This window comes from Anneissia japonica, unplaced genomic scaffold, assembly GCF_011630105.1.
Source record: "Anneissia japonica isolate Jap-2015-1 unplaced genomic scaffold, ASM1163010v1 scaffold1826_len1998817_cov189, whole genome shotgun sequence".
Taxonomy (NCBI): domain Eukaryota; kingdom Metazoa; phylum Echinodermata; class Crinoidea; order Comatulida; family Comatulidae; genus Anneissia; species Anneissia japonica.
This window is the reverse complement of record NW_022742159.1, coordinates 892,920-913,970: the sequence shown is the minus strand read 5'-3', so window position 1 is coordinate 913,970 and position 21,051 is coordinate 892,920. Positions and strand designations below refer to the sequence as shown.

Genomic DNA, 21,051 nt, shown 5'->3' with positions numbered 1-21,051 from the left:
CTGGAGGGGGGGGGGCGCAAGTAATATTTGGAGTCCCCCCCCCCACGTACGCCACTGTAAGTGGTAGTAGTTAACAATAACAATATCTGAAATAACAATACGCCTACCGTTTCCCGCGTTTACCAAAGTCTTCCCATTTTCCAGATCAGTCTACTTGAGAGCAACCAAGCATAAAATGATTCCAGACTAAATCATCGAATGCTTTAAAAATCAAATAAAAAAAAAAAAAAAAAAAAAAAAACATCTCGTACGTGTTTTCAAATAGGCTTACCTCAAGGCATATTTCTTTGTTTGACCCTTCTGTCTTTGTTCGTTTCTGTATGAATTACCATTAAAAATTAATAAGCAACTCGTTTGATAGAACTCAAATGTAATAATTATGCTACAGCCACGGGAGCAGCAACACCGCCACAGACGTGTTGAATATAATATGAATACTGATCAAAAATAATAACAAAAACGAAAACAACAATAAATGATTAACGGCTTCTTGTAAAATATTACCGGTATGGCGCATTATAAATGTGTAATTATTACAAAGTTTAAGAAACAATTTAAACAGTCGTATAGCATTAGCATATGTTATAAACGAATCCACAGGCAGTCACTTTGTTAATGTGTTTAAAAATGCAGAATGCTCATCAACAACATTTGGCCCTATTTGCTCTCCAACCTATACCTCCATGCTCTGATAAACAAACGTTTATCAGAGTAACAGGTGTTTCGATTGTTTCATCCGCCATTGTATGTAGTCATTGAATCCAGAGTCTTACTCAAGACAGCAGTAAAAGGAACAATAAGAATCGGAATTAAGAGTCGGGGCCAAAGGCTAAAAAATCTTTGAAGTTAAGTTAAAAAAAAAAGCATTGAGAGGTTATTTTCGGGCGTCTAGAACACAGAAATTTCCCCCTAGGGTAATGTTATCTCAATCAGCCGCGCTTTAATCCCCGGCAGATCGAGCCTGAGAGAGTGAATAGGCAAGGCTCAAGGAGTGTGGAAGAAAGGAAGATGCGAAACGGATGTGCGACAAGGAAAGAAAGGAATAGTGTCGGAGAAACGAAGGGATTAGTGGATGGTTTTCAGATTTAACAATTCGCCAGAGGTTGAACAGCAATTGTTCTTCCAAAATATATTAGTAGTACTATATTAGTAGTAGTATCAGTATTTTTCCAGAAAATGGATTACTTGTCAGAATATGCTGTGCATGAAAGTGGCATCCATGTTAAATATTTTACAATAATAATTATAACTTATAGTTCAAATTAGCCACAAAATAAAGAACGTCCTACGACATTAAACTCCATCCGGTCGAAGCGTCGGCGACTAAACTGACAACCCTCTCAAATACCGCATGTCTTAGTGGCTGCTGAGGGGAGGGTGTTTATGGTCACCCAGCAGCAAGAAAAACCAATAGCTGAACAAAGGGCGGATGAGCTCCTCGGAGTCAACGGCCAGCCATTAATTAGTTTAAGGAACAGGAGTAGTTTAGTCTCATTTTTATTATTGTTATTATGATTATTTTTATTTTATTTACTTTATTGTTATTATTTTATTGTTATTTGCATTTTCTCAGTTGGCCTATATTATTTCTCTGTAAAGCGCATAGGGGCAATGTGCAATATGCGCTATATAAATATAACATTATTATTATTATTATTATTATTATTATTATTATTATTATTATTATTATTATTATTATTATTATTATTACGATCAGAATTAGAAATAAAGACCGAAGTAAAAATGACCACATAAATAGCCTAACGATGGAATTGGCATTGGAATAGGCCTATGTCCCTGCCACCTAGTGAAGTGATTATTTAGGCAAATTTTCGTTTAAATTCAATTGCTTGACAAATAACGCAGGCTTACTTGTTTATCCATGTGGTCAAAAAGTGTATTTATCTTTCAACAGTAGACTGGCGCGTTTGATAAGGCCAGCACTCCGCACAAAGCTGCATTGTAAAAACTTAAATTATCGGTTACCGCTTTGTTAGTCAAACACTAATAATGATTAATATTTCTAAAATATTATATCTTGTAACAAAGTATGCTTGTGGCTTTAGGTTATAGATTTTGTAGACAGAAAAATCAGTGTTTAGTACAATGGGTGTAACGGCCGCATACAATACCTTTAATGTACATTGTATAATTTTACTCAAGTGGAATAGAAGCAGCTAGCTCTGTTTGAATGGAAATTTATAACTTTCAACAGGTAGGTTAAAATGGAATTCCTGAGTACGTGGGCTTAAGAGCCTATGTAAACAGCAGCAAACGCTAAGTCACCGTTATACAACGTTTACCGCTCTTTCAAAAGCCCGTCTGATTCCGATAGTAATTATGCCTACGGACAATATTTTACAGAATTTATGAGATTTTGCAGTAACAATTTACAGAAAAGTGACAAGTTCAGTAAAAAACGTGTAAATCAGAACAAGCTTAGTACAATATTTTTTCTAGAGAGTAGGCTTATTTCATACATTTGCTGTAATAAAAACAGAATAGTTTCGGTTTCTCTCAGAATCATACTATCTGTAGTTCTTAACAATTTTACTTGGCCTATTGTGACACATTCCGTAACTCCATCGACAACCACTTCTCTAAGGCTTGATAAAAATGGTCACATTTCATTCATCCTCGATTGCATGTGTGTTAGGCCTACTTCGAAAAATATTTCGACCAACTTGCAATAGTTTTGTTGTCTGAATACCTATCGTGAAATTACATTAAACCTGTTTATAATTTTGCACATGTCTGGATAATAATATGCGGCGGTTCTTTCGTTCGTGTAATTGAGTAAAATTTACAAGCAGGTTTGTTTCTTACATTGATGAGGGCCTTCAAAGGGATGATCTAAAGACTTGACAAGATGTGAAGGAGTCGTTTGGGGGATGGGGCAGCACATTGGTACTCTGATCAGAGGGAGTTTCTCCGAATCCCCAGAAAAGGTGGGTTAGTTATTGTTAAATTTGAGGAGTAGAAACGGTTCTTCGTACAGTATACCAGAGTCGATCTCCACATGTTATTGTGGCAGTTGCAAGTTTTGTTCAAGCTTAAACAACAATGGTGATCTTTCCAATGTCTTTCCAAACGGTTCAAATACTGTATCGTGTTACTTATTACTTGGTACTTGCCATTTCATGACAGGAGTATCTGACTGTCATTGACTGATAAACACTGCTGATATAGATGTGTATAAGAGACAGACATAATGCAATGATGATGATACTGGTCAGCCCAACCCCCCCCCCCCCCCCCCCCCCCCCGTCGGAGAGAAAAAGCAAAATTCGTCGGGAAAAAAAAATTATATGTATTTTCTACATATTAATTAGACTCTAAAATCGATTAAATAAGCCTTTGAAACCCCTAAATTGTTTAAATATTTGGGGGCTTCGCCTGCAGGACCACTTTCGGAACCTTTTAATCGAAGCTCGACCACGCCCACATTGCTTTCGTCGGGGAAATCTGACCTAGTCGGGAACATCGGTCCCCCGTCGGGCAAATCCGGGAAAAAAAAAATTATATGTATTTTCTACATATTAATAGACTCTAAAATCGATTAAATAAGCCTTTGAAACCCCTAAATTGTTTAAATATTTGGGGGCTTCGCCTGCAGGACCACTTTCGGAACCTTTTAATTGAAGCTCGACCACGCCCACATTGCTTTCGTCGGGGAAATCTGACCTAGTCGGGAACATCGGTCCCCCGTCGGGCAAATCCTGGCGCCACCCCTGCTAACTGATGCTTTACAATTGATTTATAATTTAATGTCATTATTAGTTAACTTATTTACATACAAGTTACTTACAGATGTTAGTTTTAAATTTAAAAATTTTATTTATTTTTTTATTTTTTTGTTACAGTTTCGTAAGACGTTTTGTTATTTTACTTTGTAGCTTTTACACGTGTTTATTTCAAGACGAACCACACTATGTTTCCATGTACATTGAATCATTAACAAGCCTATAAATGCACTCCCCGGAAGTGTCGAGACTTTATCCGGCTGTAAAGCATAATTGCCAAATATTAGGTTGTCTGAAAAGCTGTTTTTTTAAATCCTGTTTTCAAGGTCTACTTCAGTTCACGGCGTTGTCATATAATAACAAGCAGTCCTGTGTACTGTATAATTTGCATATGAGTTAAATACAGAGGAGTGGCGCCGGTGACGAAAGAAATTTTCCATTGTACTTTATTCTGAATGGTGGAAATTGACGTCTCTGAGTTGACATTTATTTATTATTTTAACAATGAAGGACAAAATAATTAGGGACTTTCAAAGTATGCATATTAACAGATGTTTATACAGTATGTCATCATTTAACAAATTCATCTGGATCCACTACATAAATTCAGTGTTTTCATTTTTGTTGATCTAAAATTATTGCTCAACGTTTACTTTAACTTTCAAAGGTTTCCCATAACATCGACAGTACACTTGAGAATGTTGGGTAAGTTTTACTTACCCAACATTCTCAATGTTTTAGCAATATTTTTGTTTCAACAAAAAGAGAAAAAAACCACTGAAAATGTTTATATATTTTAGAATAATTCCAGGTGGACTTTAGGATATATGATGTTGGAACAATTCGTATGAAATCTGGAACAGTCGACATCTACCAACCCAGATTTGGACATACAGTACCGTACATCATTTTGATTTACAGAAAATTGTTACACCTTCATTCCATAATCAATGAATTTTAAGATAGAAGAGTACAAGGCCAGCACTGTATTCTCAAAACGGACTTACTTTGGTTACGTTAGTTCTGGATTAACTATAGTCAAGTTAGCACAGCACTAACTTCAACCAAGTTAGTCCAGTTAGTCCAGGACTAACTTTAGTCAATTAGTCCTGGACTACTGTTAGTCAATTAGTCTAGGACTAACTTTAGTCAATTAGTCCTGGACTAACTTCAGTCAAGTTAGTCTAGGACTAACTTTAGTCAGGTTAGTCTAGGACTAACTTCTGTTAAGTTAGTCCAGGACTAACTTTAGTCAAGTTAGTCCAGGACTAACTTTAATCAAATTAGTCCTGGACTAACTGTAGTCAGGTTAGTCCAGTACTAACTTCAGTCAAGTTAGTCAAGTACTAAATTTAGTCATGTTAGTTCAGGCATAAAGATATTTGCTAGAATTTATGACTGACAACATTAAGAATATACAACTGTATTTACATAGGCACATACACTTTAATGACAATCGAGTATCTCGGAAATCATTGCATAATACAGTACAATTAACCTATTACAACACTACACCACCTCGTTTAATTTACTTCTCAAACCGGCACAAAAATAGACTTCGAATTATTATTATCACAAGAAAACAACAATGAAATGTATTACAGAACAGCATTACAGTATTTGCAAAGTATTATTCTTTGGGAACCTTATAGAGTGCATACTTACAGTGTTTCATCGTTTATTTTTTATACAAAATACACTTAATGTCTTGATATCAAGATTATAGAATATTACTTACAACCCTTTATTCGTCGACTGATATGCCAATTTGAAAATCTTTATCTTAAGTATTTACACTACCTAATGCTTCTAAATTTCGGTTCACCATATTTTTTAGCCTCTACTCAAGATTATATTAATAAACCTCACATACATCCACACTATCTCCGACCCCTTCTGTACACCCCAGTTTGCTTGGCTTTTGCTTATTTTTTTTGGAATATAAGCATGAGTTAATCATCAACACCACATTCTTCAGAGACTTATGAATAAAAAGAATGACATGATTTTCATACTTGAAAACAAATCAAAAAGGGGATGAAATATTGAAGATGAAATCTTGCCACACATTACCTCACTCACTGGGAAACCATGGGGAAGGGGGGAGAGATAATGCAATGAAAGACATTATTTGTTCCATCTTAAATGCTTAGCACCACATCTCAATAAAAAAATATGTATATATGTATGTCCATGGTCAGTAATCTCTTCCAGAACCTAAAGTTAACTTGCATTAGCAGCTGTTCAAACCTTTATAATCGTACCTCATATACAAAGGACAATGTAGTCCTCATCTTTATTGTTCTCTTAACCACTACATAAAACCTAAGACTAACAAACGTATAATATCTTAGTGATTTGTAGACACAATCAACTTCAAACAAATTCTATTTCTTAGAAATGATAATTGACATAAATGCTGACATGCTCGGTCAAGTCAAATTCTTGATATATTGAGTAAATTGGAACCTAAACATTTTAAAATGATGATATACATATTTCTTATTAGACATATCGGTGTATAATGTTACGTATTGCTTTAAGAATATTCAAGTTCTTTGGAATAAAATATAACACATCAACTTATAACACTATTAGAATGAAATACGGTTATTAATAATACCACAATAATATAAATTTGATAGTTAATTTCACACATATTGGACCACATCACTGCCTGCAGATTACTGTTTTCTCTCCACAAAAACAGAAACAAATTTAACATACTGATATCAAAAAGTTTATAGAATAAAGTGATAAGTATTATAAACTTTATATTATGGGTGGTTATTATTTACCTTAAATTGTATATTGAAAAGAAATACACAACAAAATTTTAAACAATAAAGTGTACATGAACTCTACTTACAGTAGATCTTCGAAAAAAAAAATATTCAAAAAACTATTAATATGATATTGATAATCACTAATATTATTATTTAAACTTGTGTTTATTTTACATAATTTAGAGCACGTTAAAAAATCATATTAATTTGTTTTGATTGAGTGCCTGACAAAACATATAGCAAAGTATTCTATGAAATTGATTAAAGTTCAAAGGAGATATTGTGTAATTTATGAGAAATATAATATGGACCTAGTAAGTGGTCAATTTAACATATAGTAACCAAACCAGCTGAAACCAGTTTGCAATTTAGTCTACAAGTAAGTATACTTATCTAGGTCTATATTTTTCAATATATACATAATAATGGTTTGTTTTATTTATAGGGGAAAATATAGCATAAGTACTATTTAAATGATAATGTTAAATATATTTACTTGTTCACACATTAAATTTACTTAAGATATTGAACATTGTGTAGTATAACTTTAATTAGATTTTGGAAATTGTAACCAAATTGGTGTCCATAACATTCAAATAAAACAGATATATAATGTTATGTTGTGCTTTATGTCTTTCTTGCCTTGAAAAGAGTTAATTGCAATTGATAGTGAGTTTCTGCAGATGAATGATAAGTTTATTTTTGGCACCTGATTATTTAAACCAGACTTATCTGTATCACTGTACTCATCTTCTAGAATCTTGTAAAATATACAGATTGTTGCAAAATTTTTCAAAATGGCTGGTCAGTTGTCCAGCATGAAGACTGCTTTGTCCACTATGTCAATTGTTCTTAGTAGAAGTAAATATTATTGAAAAATATTATCCTTATGGAATTCACATTCCCACATATTTGGCAATGAACCTAAAGACAATTTACTGAAATATTAAAAAAAAAATAAACAACATTATTAAATTTTCTTACTAAGCATACAATTAATGGATATTATACACACTGATTGTTTTTGTAAATTTCTATCTTTTTATATTCTGTACAGTGCAAACATTTTAAGTGGATTAAGTGATTCCTGATGATGACATAATTAATGTTGAAATATTGAATCCCAACACGATGGCGTGTATTTCAATACTTGGAGTATGTATTATACTTTCTTATCTGAGATTAATCAGTGGACCTTTCGGTTTAAGTGAATATTGTTTGCGCTTTACAAAATAAAGTTATCATCATTATTATTATTAATTCACATAAAATTTAGAATATATATGAAAACTACAATAGTAAATAGTTAAATAATTGTTGATAATAGCTTAAAATGAATAATATTGTCTGTAACTGACCATAAATAAGCTAATATTAAGCAAAGTCTTTAAGAACGGTACTTACATATTGGTCCTGGGATATCTGTATAAGACTGGCATAGAATCGCACATCTCTGTCTTTATCTGACCTCAACGTGTCTAGGGTGTCTTCAACTATCTGTTGCTTATCCTTTCCAGCATTCTTAAAATATCCTAAAAAAATGTACCCAAAACAAATATTGTTAGACCCTCTTTTACATAATACTAAAACTGAACTGAATTTAAATTTTCCTTCACAATGATAAAAATTGTGTTTTTAAAACCACAATATTAGGGAACTGAAATCAATAATATAGTTCAGTTGGATCAGTAACAGGGTATTTTTCCACCTGAGCCCCCAAGGGCAATTTTGATACTCTTTTTACAAAATCTCTTTATGGAGTTTCAGGAGTGAATTATTGGTTGAGTTATTGCCAGATTTCAATCACAACCTTACAATTCCACTTAACTATAATAAAATAATATTTAGTAATAAAAGTTTATACGCCATTGTGTTTGATGAATACTGGTCTGTTTGCAGATGCTTACAACAAATAGATTGCAAAATTTGAATTAAGTACTGCTCAAAGGTTGAATTGTTACTTCTTGTGTAAGTGCATTCCCTAACCCTGGATTTTAACAAAAGGATGATTGATAGAATGGGTCCCTGGATCTGAACCAGGAAGTATGTTGAAATGGGACCCTGGATGTGAACAAGAAAGCATTATGCAATGTTATTTTTGTTATTTGTTATTTTAGTATTTATATAGCTCAAGGACACAAGTGTGAAACGCACAGTAATGCGACTTTGATTTCCTCAAGTGTTTGTTCCTGGTGAATATATAAATAACCTACTTATTTATATTTGTTTGAAATGTAACTTCATAATAACACAATATCTTACCTGAAGCAACAACCTCCTGTGTCAGTAACCGGGCGAGTGCAATGCGCACATTGGGAATTGGGTCCTCTTTAAGGGTCAGTAGACTAGGCATGAAGAACTCCAGGAAAAGGTGGGGTTCAAGTGACTGTTGCTCCAACAGACTGTGACATAGGTGTGCAAATCTGTAAAGCACAAAAAAATTGTTGCAAATTAGTGCACATAATTCATCATAATGTCATATTACACCCAAATATGGGCATTGGTTTTTTTTTTTATAACATCAAATTGGTCAGAGTTTTAAACTTACGTTTGTCTTCCAAACCACCTGCCATTCCTGGCGTATTTTGTGACGATGTCATCAACGAAGGACTTTATAAGAGCTGGGTTGTCGGCCGAGTTTAGCCGCTTCAACACCACACCAAGCTATAGGTAAAATATAAAAAGGAAATACTAAAGGAATGGAACGTTTAGTGAACACACAGCTAGCTAGTTAGTCTATTTTATGGGATCCGAATGGGTGGGTGAAATATGTAAATAAAGCCCTTTTAGGACGACACTAGTGAACGGTGCTTCATCATGTTATACATTTTAATAAGCTCCGTCCAGACTTCCAAATTTATTTGATTAAAAAACTGTTGTATGCCCATATATAGTCATGATGTGCCTATATATGGTCATGAATTGATGTTATCATGACCATATTAAGGTATGTTACATGCTTTTAGAAAATAAAATTTAATTCTTTGGACAAGTTAACTGCATACGGGACCAGAAGATATTTCAATATCCTCTTTGAAATGGTTGCACAAATCCAGTCTTACCAACTTATATGCCAGAAACCTGACATCCGCTACCCTATCGCCTGCTAACGTCAATGCAATCGGGAAGAGGAACTCGCACACATCATTAGCACTGTACAGATCACACATGAAAATTAATTGCCTGTTAAAATCAAGAGAGAATATAGAATTTCATAACCATATATAGTATTACCAATTTTTTATTTTCAGAACTTAAATTCACCACATATGCTAGAAATCATTAATGAAATATTAAAGAGCAAAATTAAGGTAGAAAATAAAATGTAAATCTGAATTTCTTGAAGATGTATGGAAAAAATGCCAAAGACAACAAAAATAAAAATTAATGTTTTTGAGGTAATAAACCAACTACAAAATTCAATATTTCATTCATTTAATTTGTACATTCAATTTGAAAATTACAAAACTTCAAACATTTAAATATGTTTAAAATTTTCATTTCAGTTTCAGAAAGCATGTCTTCAGAATATAAGTGCAGTTTAACACATACTCTGCTAGTTCCTGTCTGAAGCGCCAATTTCTTTGGTTGTCTGTTGTCAGGAAGTCATTCATTCGCATCAAGTATTGACGTCGTAAATCTGGTTTCAGAAGCTGAAAGAACATCATCAGTCAGTAAACATAAAGCTCCGCCTACACAAATTTTCTTTGACAAAAAAACTGTTGTATGCCGATATATAGTCATGATGTGCCTATATATGGTCATGTGATGTCGTCAAGACCATATTTAGGCATGTCATGTGTTTTGGTCAAATAAAATTTGAGAGTTTGGACAGGACAAACAAAACAATCCATAAATACATTTTAACATAATGATCACAAAAACATTTGAATGCACTGATTTCAAGCTAAATACTTATGTACAATTTAATATTTTGTGTCATTATCAACATCATAAATCTAGAATTGATTTGAACATAAAATAAAATGCAGATAAATGAGTCAGTAACTTGGAAATTTGATGCAAATATTGTTATTGGATGTTATTAAAATTTTGTATATACTTACACAGATACAGGTCTTACTATGGGATTCTTCAAATGAACCCTGACCTTTAGGGGAATTTAGCACCATAGCAGAGCAACTGCTCTATTACACATAAAAGCAAGTTTTTTGTTTTTTATTTACCTTGATAAAATCTGCAAAGTGTTTGAGAACACCTATTCTAACCTCATCTAGATCCCTTAAGAAGCTGTTAAAGACCGGCACCAGATCTGTGGTCGTTATTTCATCACCGAGGATCACTGCCATCTGGTGGATGGAGAACGCTAAAGTGCGGCGGACTTTCCACTACAAGTAAAACAGGACCCACATGTTAAACTCTGTCAAATTTCCTTTGCCAAAAAACTGTAGTATGCCCATATATGGTCATGATATGCCTATATATGTTCATAATGTGATGTCATCATGACCATATTTAGGCATGTCACATAGTATAGACAGGGCTTTACTGAAGACTATACTAAATGTTATGAATAGATCAGGAATTTTAAGATTTGATAACATTTGGAACTCAAAGGTATGGTTACAACAGGTGGGGACACACATTGTTCACAATTTGAAATTGAGACCATCTTTTATCAAAGTTATTTACACCATCCTATCAGCCAAAGTTATTACAGCTGTTTGTGAATTGAATTTTCCACCTGAACCATAACTGCAACATATGATGATCATCAATGCAAAATATGAACACTGCCCTCTATTGCTAATTTTCCATGATTATAATAGATGAACAATACCAACATATGAACACTGCCCCCTTGTGTTATATTTCTTCTTATTTCTTTATTGGTTGTCAATTTAAACAAATTACTGTCCTATAAAGGCAATATTACTTTTTACTGCTTAAGAATATAAGAAGAAATTTCTTACCTGCATATCACTTGCTAGAGTGTCGTAAACCTCTTTCAAACACTTCCAGTTCCGACGACCTAATGTTAGAGACACACCAGGTAAACTGAACGCACAGTGCTTGGCTATTTCAGTATCTACAGTCTGTGATTTACTGGGTTCTATCATGTTTAAATATTGCTCCAGTAACTCACATGGTATCACATGCTGTTGGAAAAGAATTATAATTAAACAATAACTACAGTGAAAGGATAATTAAACAGTTAATGATAGTAATACCATGGAGGTATTATTGAGAAGGAGATCACTCGGCAAAGCTACGCGCACGCAGCGCTATGCAAATGAACCAAGATCAAAGTTGCCGCAGCGCGTAAAGAACGTTTGCGCAATGCCTTTGAAGTCCCATGTGTTCCCCGCCATCAAATTTTAAACAGGCATAGTTGACCAAAAAATTGAACATGACGAAATGGAGAGCACCTTCTTTTCTCAATGCGCACTACATACTGTCAATCACTATGGCTGCGCAATCTTTTTTATTTTGAAGCTGATACATTCATCTCTCATAAAATATCAAACATATTAATATTTTCCACCAAGAAAAGTTTCGAATTTAATGGAACATTTACATGACCTATAAAAGTATAGTATATTTCAACTTCAATTTTCATAAATTCGTCTAAATTCACCCATTCTAATTTTAACAGATATTAATTTATAAATGATTAAGGATTATAATAAACTAAGTCATTTCAGGGTTAACGAGGGTTAACTATTCGAAAAATGATTCCAAAATCTGAGTATTTTTCAGTTTTACACTGACTTAGCTTTATAGTGGAACAAGTCAATCTTTAGACAAAATTATAATGAACACAGATACACATCTAGATGTGTATAAGAGACAGTAATAATAATAATAATAATTCAATATCAATATAGCACCATTATTGTGCTAATATCTCAGAATAGTTGCTTTCATGTTAAGTATACCAAAGTAGTCCCAAAGTCCTAGTACAAAAAATTGTATTTTGATGTAGGAAAAACAAGAGATATAAATAATTATTATTTCTCTAGGGAGCAAGGTTGCCATATGGTGGAATAATGCTATTATATAGAGTAGGTTTACCAAAACAATATGCACAATGCATTTCCATATGTTAGCTATTTACATGGTAACTGGTATATCATAAATTTGCTCCTAAATACTTCAATATATATGTTTGCCAAGACTGTTAACTATATCATAACATGAAATACTCAGTCCATAGTCATACCAGATAGTGAATCGAAACTATTTTACCATAGTGGTATCAAATTATTGAATCTTTTCCATAAAGTTCAGTTCAGTTTTTTTTATTCGACTTACATTATTAAAAATGTAAATTTAATTTCAATATTAAATACAAAAACACAAACACCTAAGCTATTAAAATTTGTAATTTAGTATTCAATAAAGAATCTGAGTATTTTTCAGTTTTACACTGACTTAGCTTTATAGTCGAACCAGTCAATCTTTAGACAGAATTGAACACAGAAGTAATTTTAACACAAATATTTTACGGAATCCGTTCCTGAAATATACAAATAATAACATACCAAAAGCCCAAAAAAATCTAATCAAGGGAACATTGTTCATTATAAAGATATTTAATGGGTTAAAATCAAACGTTTTATTGCACAAATGCTCTGCTGGAAGCGTATAAATGCATGTCGTTGCCAAGTTGTTGCTAACGAAAAAATGTGAATTATAGGGTAATACGCCCGCGCGTGATGCAAAAGCGGGGAACACATAGGTTTGTCGCGTCAAAGGGATCTGTTGCCGAGTGATCTCCTTCTCAATAATACCTCCATGGTAATACTAATTATAAAAATCTATAATGTAGCCACTCTTAATAACAGTGGATATACTTGCATTAAATGCATCGTCATAATAACAATAAAATATATAAAGTAAAAATAACAACATTAATAATTATTAAAAATAGTAATAATAACTTTAATAGTGTATGATATACAACTATACTAAAACTACAATTTTGTGCCTTGTAGAATTAAATTTAATATTAACTGGATATCTAATATGGTGAACCCTTATGTTTTTATTACATTTTTTTTATTTGAAAACTTTGTTTGATGTACATCAGTTGAAAATGCTATTAAACATGTGAAGTTGAGCGATTAGTATTTGTTTGGGGACAAAGTGGTGTGACAATATACAGTGACATTGCACTATATATCAAGTTACAATTACCTGTGTTTTACTAAGGTTTGGAGTATTGATGAAAGTTTTTATTTTGCTATCTGGATCTGACCATTCTTTCACTTCATCATCTGGATCTATGCCATTCACCAGGGTCATTGTCTTCTCATCTAGCCGCTGGCCAATGAACCGCGTACTAGCGATATTTGATACTGTATCCGTGATTTCGTTCACTTCATTCACTGATGCTTTGTGAATCTTACTGTTTTCTGCGCCTTCCTCTTCTGTGACCTCCGACTCGGTGGAATCTTCCGTTGTTTCTAAAGTGAATTCGGACACAAAGTTTTCAAGACCGTTGAGACTCTTCTGAGAGAATCCCTCCTCACACTCTTGCAACTTTGACTCCAGCTCTTCTTTCGTCTTTGTGTATGAAAAAATGTTTTCATCTGGATTTAGTTCTTCTGCAGGATCAGAGGGTTCAAAGACATCCTCTTCAATATATCCAAGAGGTTGTCGCCAGTATAAGAATTCATCATATTCCTTAGATGACCCGGCATCATTAGAAGAGTCCAATTTAAATTCTACATGACCCACTCCCCGATGCATCCCATTATTATTTGTTTTTACTGTGCTTTCACTACTCTTTTCTGTCCCTTCATCAGAAGACACAGACTCCTCTGCGCTTCCTTTTCCATCGGAAAATTTCTTATTCAAAAATATCATGGTGCTATTAACACCATTACAGTTTTCTGTCCGAGAATCTTCGGAAGTTGAGGTCTCAGTTTGTGATTCGTCAGAGCTGCTAGTCCTTGCATTAGTATCTAAATTGGAAGATGAACTAGACTCCTGCGATTTAACAGTTTCCGAAGATTCTGTCGGTTGTTGCTCGTGCACCGAACAATTGACAACTGAAAGAACACCGTCTTCTGTGATTGCAAAGCCAGAAACGAGAGGGTCAGCAAAAGTGGAAATAAAAGGACCTAATGTTTGGAAGGCAGCCATACGAACCTGTAATGAGTAAAAGGTAAACATTATTCTGTGGATTATCATTATTATTACCACAATCATTGTAATTATTGTATGAACCTTACCTAATACTAAGTTTTAATGCGCTAATGCTGATTATTATTATAATTAATTTTCCTCTTTTTGCCAGCTGACAAACCTATTTAGGTCTAAAACACCTGTCTTGATAACAATATTTTCAAAATTGGAATGCTCACTAAATGTAAGACAGATTGTTAACTAGAAACTATCCTTACCCATCTTGACTGGTCCGTCAAAAGTTTAACAAATAGAGGTGAAAGTTCGCTTCTGCGAGTTTCTTGGGAGACAGAGTAAGAGACCCCCATGAAGCATTCAGCGCATGCCTTGCGTACGCCCCACACACCGTCCTCGCACAGTTCTTCAAAACGAGGTAACTAAAACAAAAAGAAGGAATTAAGTATATATTGAAGATATTAGTTATCATTGTTGAGGGAAATCAGAAAAGCTTGCTTGCAAATTTGTGATGGAGATTAGACCTTTTGGAAAGTTCACTTAATAAATTTCTAATAGTAATATCTAATTTAATCTATAAGTAAATTTGAACAAACCCAGGACAGATCAAGAACATGAGTTAAAGTAGATTTGACTGTATGCAGTAAAATGACAAATAGATTAATATTCATCTCATTAAGAGCACAAAAAAAGGGTCACTATCCCAATAAAAAGTGTATTAATTATCTGAGTCACAATATAAGTGCCTACATTATATCACAGTTTGCATAAATTTCTTAACTTTTACTATCACTATATTTTTGCAGCAACCAATATCAAAGTGTATTTAGCTACAGCATGTTCTATGCAATGTAAAATTATGTTGAAACTAGCAATATTGAATTGAACTGAACATTTTTTAAATTCCCTTGATTTCATATCATGGAAGGAATTATTGACACATGAAGCCGGTCTCACCGGAGAGTCATTCTGTATGTTTCATTTTCTGATGTCAATAGTGATTCATGCCTGTCACTAAGAATAACATAATCAAGCCGGTCCACTGATTATTACCTATTTACAATTCTCCAGTGTGTTGTTTCCCAACACTTCCAACAAGGTGTGGATGCCATTTGCATCTGTTCCAAGTTCTAACCTCGTCAACGATGAATTAATAGAAATAGATGAAACCGTTACGGACAAATTAATCATGTTTATAACGTTTTGAGTCAGAGCTTGTCTAATCACAATCATCAAAATAGCAGGAATAAACCCGATTCAAATTTAATTAACAACAATCAAATTTCAGACAGTAGGCTTAGGATCTGAACCCAGTACCTGTGGTATTAAAAGGCAATCACCTTAACCACCAATCTACATCCCACTCCAAACATAGTTGTGATGTTATAAAATCCAATATTGATTTTAGAATTTTAGTTCATGTAAATAGTAATTAAAGCAAGTAAATACTTACTAATATTTTTTCTGTAGCTTCTATTCCGACCACTCCACATATGTCCCCAAAATTAGCAGCACACACTTTTCGTATATGGAACAATGGATCTCTGCAGAGTTCACTGAACTGGGGTAGAAACAGACGCTCTGTGATTCCTCTTCCCACCAATGGTGCCATTTTGCTCATCAACTAAAAATATAAAATATTAATTAACAAATGAATTTTAATATAAATCTACTGTTTATTCAACTTATAAACATATTTACTCACCTGTCTTTTGTAACAATGTAGTTTCTAACAATAGTTTTATAACATTTCATCCAACTCGTATAAATATTTAAGTTTTGATTTTATTTCATTACACAACTCTTACAAAAATATTAAATTTTTGCCTGTGTGTTATCTACTTAAGTTCTATGTTATTTTTGTTTTAATGGTTGAACATGAGTAGGACGGAAAAAAGATTCTATATGGACCAATATATCCCAACTCTGAATCTGCATAAACTGTTTGCTTTGATGGTGCTGTAATCTCAAGAATGCGGAGAGACAAGGTAGCGAGATGATTCCAAAATACAATCTCACTACCCATGTCTTTCACATCTTCAAGATCAACCTCTTCAATGACTGTCAAAGGCATCATTATCATATCTTCCAGATTAGCTTCAAGGACTTGCTAAAGGTCACTCTCACCACTTCTCTAAGATGAGCTTCAAAGATCAAAGGTCAAACAAAGATCAGATCAGCTTCCATCACTCTGTCAAAGGTCACCAATCATTATGTTAGAACATCTGCAAGGCCATCGTGATTCAGGAAAACCAAGAAAACTCATTAAAGTCTACTCAATGACTCCAGACACAATAATGTTACCATATGCAACACAACCAACAGAGGGCGCTACAGGTATAATTTAAAAGGTCAAATACCAAACCAGTGAGAGGTAGAATTACTATGTACCAAACCAGTGAGGTAGAATTACTACGTATGAAGTTTCTGTAAAACCGAAAGGTCTACTGATTAATCTCAGATAAGATAGTATAATACATACTCCAAGTATCGAAATGCACGCCATTGTGTCAGGATTCAATATTTCAACATTTATTATGTCATCATAAGGAATGAAAAATTATCCATATTTGCAAGCTTATATGCACAAGTACCAAAAGTGTTTGACCAATCAAAACATTACCACTAGTAGGTGACATAGCTAATCAGTTGGGTAGGAATGCTTTGATCTAGTTTTTTCATAGTTATGTCACCTACTAATATGGATAATTTTTCATTTCTGATGATGACATAATTAATGTTAAAATATTGAATCCTGACATGATGCTGTGCATTTCGATACTTGGAGTATGTATTATACTATCTTAAGCTTCTTAATATATTTTATTCTAGGACTATATATTTTTTAGAGTATTACTACTTTTTGGGTTATTCTGGTCCTTTGTGTTATGTAATATAAACAAATTTGTAAGAATATTCATCATAGATAAGTTTTTGAGATAAACAGATAATATTCAGCTGGACTTCGCCCAGTTCTTGACTTTTAGCCTCTTAGTCTGTCTTACTTTATCACAAGCTAGGTTAGCCTAATCTAGCCTAGCTCAGCCTCTAAACCCCATCTTGCAAGCTAATGCAAGATCATGAAGTGTCTTAACTTTTGAACCTGAACCTAAAAGTTAGACTTACTGCTACAGCCTCTGTCCGGTAATCATCAGCACTTTCTTGGTTTGATAGCTGGACAATGACTGGACAGACTTGCATCTCAACGTCACCGGTCTCAACAAGCTCCTGCTCCAGAAGCACCAGCAATGCTGCTTGGCTTGTTTTACGTACCTGAGAAAACACAAAAAACTTCTGTCATTATAACACATTCCTATTAAATTTATTTTTTTAATTTCTTTATGACAAACTTTTTTAACGAATTATGAGGGCATTTCTTTTGACACAAGTATTAAGAAAATTTAGGTTAATAACAATTTGATTTATCACATAAGCAGTGCAAAAAATATATAAAAGTAAAAAAAAAACAAAACAATAATCTTTTTTTATTTTCAAATCAGTGGCAGATCCAAGATTTTGAAATAGAGAAGACGCAGGGAGGCAGGGCTGGGGCCCCTTTGAATCTGCCTATGTAAATGTTAGAAATAATACTGTAGTACTGTACTTTGGGGACTTAAAAGAGTGAACTAAATAAACACACCTGATGGTTTGTGTCGGTAAGATAGCGTACAACCGTTGGTAGCACATAATCTGGAACCGTACCAGAGAAATGGTGATGGTATTCATGGCATAGCATTGCTATGTGTGGTATCTGTTCCATGACTTCCGCCCGAACCGATGGTTCTGAAGAAAACAAAAGTTTCATTGAATTGTTGATTTTTCCCTCTGCTTTAAAATGTAATTATTCTTAATTATACCTAAAAGCGAGCAAGTTGACATCATCTGGACGCAGTTATGTGGTTTGAGCCCAGACCTCAAATAAAAAGACGGGCATCTAAACCACAAAGCCATAGTTTCAGACTTAGTGCTTAATATATGGTAATGAGAACCTTAAGCCATTGTTTCGTGTGCAATATGACTCAGTACACTCTTCAGAAAAGAGTATGGGATTGTCTGATTGACTACCAGGAGGATCCAATTGGAAATCTGATTTTCATCGGTTATCCTTGGGGTGTCCCAAGGTGTCCAATCCAGTAAACTACTAATCTTCAGCTCCATTCAAAAACCATAATTATAGCTACAGTAATCACTTGAAAATTAACCTCTGCTTTGCTCATCACTAGGGAGCTTTGCAAGCCGACGGTACGACGTAGAACATAATGACCCCACTAAAAGTCATCTGTGCATGCGAGAACGTTAAGGTCACCTCGTCTAGCAGATTCTGGAATGCAATTTGGCCAAATCTACACATGCAGAGAACGTAGAACGACAGGTAGGACGGTCACGCATGAGTGATTCCGTTCTAGCATCGCGTCGACGCACCAATCGAAAGCTCCCTTTTATCCACTTCAAAGAATGAAATTACAAATTTTGAAGTTTATTCAATAAAATCTGGCATGATAATAGCATGCCAAATTGCATCAAACAATGTTTGAAATATCCACAGTTCCAAAAGAAGGCAATGCAATGAACACTTGACAAACAACCTGTCCCCCTCCCAAAATGTAATTAAGTGGCAAAATTAGAGTTAAATACGATGAAGATGCCATGGTTTCTTCACTTTTCTTTATTATTTTATGCTTGTTATTCAACTAAGTAATTATTTATGAAACATTAAAATATATAGATACTGTATAAATAAAAATACAGGTCTCCCTCCAATTAAGGACCACTTTTGGGACCGGGGCTGTCATGTCATGTAAAAAATTATTCTTATGAAAATAAAAATTTTATTTTGGGGCTAAGAAAGGTGGTCATTAATTGGAGGTGGTCTATAATTATAGTAGAAGGTACTTAATTGTGTCTTTAATTGGAGGGCTCTTTAATTAGAGGGCATCTTTAATGGAGGGATCTTTAATTAGATTGCATCTTTAATTGGAGGGCGTCTTTAATGGAGGGATCTTTATAATTAGAGGGGGTCTTTAATGGAGAGATCTTTAATTAGAGGGTGTCTTTATGGAGAAATCTTTAATTAGAGGGCATCTTTAATGGAGGGCTCTTTAATTAGAGGGCATCTTTAATTGGAGGGATCTTTAATTGGAGGGCATCTTTAAGGGAGGGCTTTTTAATTAGAGGGGGTCTTTAATGGAGAGATCTTTAATTAAAGGGTGTCTTTATGGAGGAATCTTTAATTAGAGGGTGTCTTTATGGAAGGCTCTTTAATTAGAGGGCATCTTTAATTGGAGGGATCCTTAATTAGAGGGGGTCTTTAATGGAGAGATCTTTAATTAGAGGGTGTCTTTAATGGAGGGATCTTTAATTAGAGGGTGTCTTTATGGAAGGCTCTTTAATTAGAGGGCATCTTTAATTGGAGGGATCCTTAATTGGAGGGCATCTTTAATGGAGGGATCTTTAATTAGGGGCAACTTTAATGGAGGGATCTTTAGTTAGAGGGCATTTTTAATGGAGAGATCTTTAATTAGAGGGCATCTTTAATGGAGGCATCTATAATTAAGAGGGCATTTTTAATGGAGGGATCCTTAATAAGAGGTGGTCTTTAATTAGAGGGGTTTTTGACAATAGATTATTGAAATTTTAAACACATACCCATATCCTCTGATAACCGCACCATTGCATTTAATACCATAGTCTTTTCATCTGGATCCTCACAGACAGACCTTAGGGTATCCAAAAGAGACCTTGCCACCATTTGCCTGATAAAAATAGATACAAAATTAATTAGTACCTGCACAAATTGGGATAATGAAAATAGCTAGCAGCAAAAAATTAAAGAAGTCAGAAATTGGGATAGATAAAAATAAAAGTGAGGAAAAATATATTATCACCAACCTCATTAAAACACAACTAATTACCCAATTCATAAAGTTGGTAACCTTTAAAGGCCGAATGATAAAGATAGACAATAAACATGGTAGGATAGATTACTGCTTGCGGCAAAATTTCAAAAGTCAAGCAAAACCTTGAGCCCTCCAGGTCCTCAACACTAATTGTATTTTCTTTGGAGCAGGACAGCAATATGATACTTCTTTTGACCCTTAGGCATGGGGCAGTCGGTCAGCATAGAGTAAGCCACTCTGTGCCAGCCAGACATCTTAATCAGCAATTACCCCGACCCTTGTATCATGCTGAGATTCATGTCACGAGCAACCAATACACGCTGTTAGCATCTGGGCAAGATAAACGCAGCAGTCCCCCAAAAAGGTAAAGCGCCCGCTATTGTCAGACACACCCATATTTTTGGTCTGTTGCGCAGTATTCTATGAAATCTAATAGCAGATGGTGATAATAACATGAAAACTCACAATTTACATGATGATGATGTAGCGATAGAACGAGAGGAAGTGACAGAATGA

At 34.1% G+C, this 21,051-nt stretch overlaps 2 protein-coding genes across 2 annotated transcripts in view; both read right to left on the bottom strand.

The window, feature by feature from the left end:
- LOC117119030 overlaps positions 1-290 on the bottom strand; it is an 18,326-nt gene extending 18,036 nt beyond the window's left edge. Inside the window, exon 1 of the mRNA XM_033263834.1 lies at positions 272-290. The gene's annotated coding sequence lies outside the window, so the exon portion shown is untranslated. The remainder of the gene's footprint in view (positions 1-271) is intronic.
- Positions 291-5,169: 4,879 nt separating this feature from the next.
- Positions 5,170-21,051, bottom strand: part of LOC117119031 (serine/threonine-protein phosphatase 4 regulatory subunit 1-like) — a 43,374-nt gene continuing 27,492 nt past the window's right edge. The window contains exons 4-17 of the mRNA XM_033263839.1: positions 20,285-20,391; positions 18,279-18,421; positions 17,765-17,911; positions 16,092-16,262; positions 14,902-15,060; positions 13,691-14,647; positions 11,464-11,649; positions 10,717-10,878; positions 10,082-10,182; positions 9,592-9,712; positions 9,078-9,193; positions 8,792-8,952; positions 7,934-8,061; positions 5,170-7,467 (exon numbers count right to left, since the gene is read on the bottom strand). Of these exons, the coding sequence (XP_033119730.1) occupies positions 7,465-7,467; positions 7,934-8,061; positions 8,792-8,952; positions 9,078-9,193; positions 9,592-9,712; positions 10,082-10,182; positions 10,717-10,878; positions 11,464-11,649; positions 13,691-14,647; positions 14,902-15,060; positions 16,092-16,262; positions 17,765-17,911; positions 18,279-18,421; positions 20,285-20,391 (2,662 nt within the window). The 3' untranslated portion in view covers positions 5,170-7,464. The remainder of the gene's footprint in view (positions 7,468-7,933; positions 8,062-8,791; positions 8,953-9,077; positions 9,194-9,591; positions 9,713-10,081; positions 10,183-10,716; positions 10,879-11,463; positions 11,650-13,690; positions 14,648-14,901; positions 15,061-16,091; positions 16,263-17,764; positions 17,912-18,278; positions 18,422-20,284; positions 20,392-21,051) is intronic.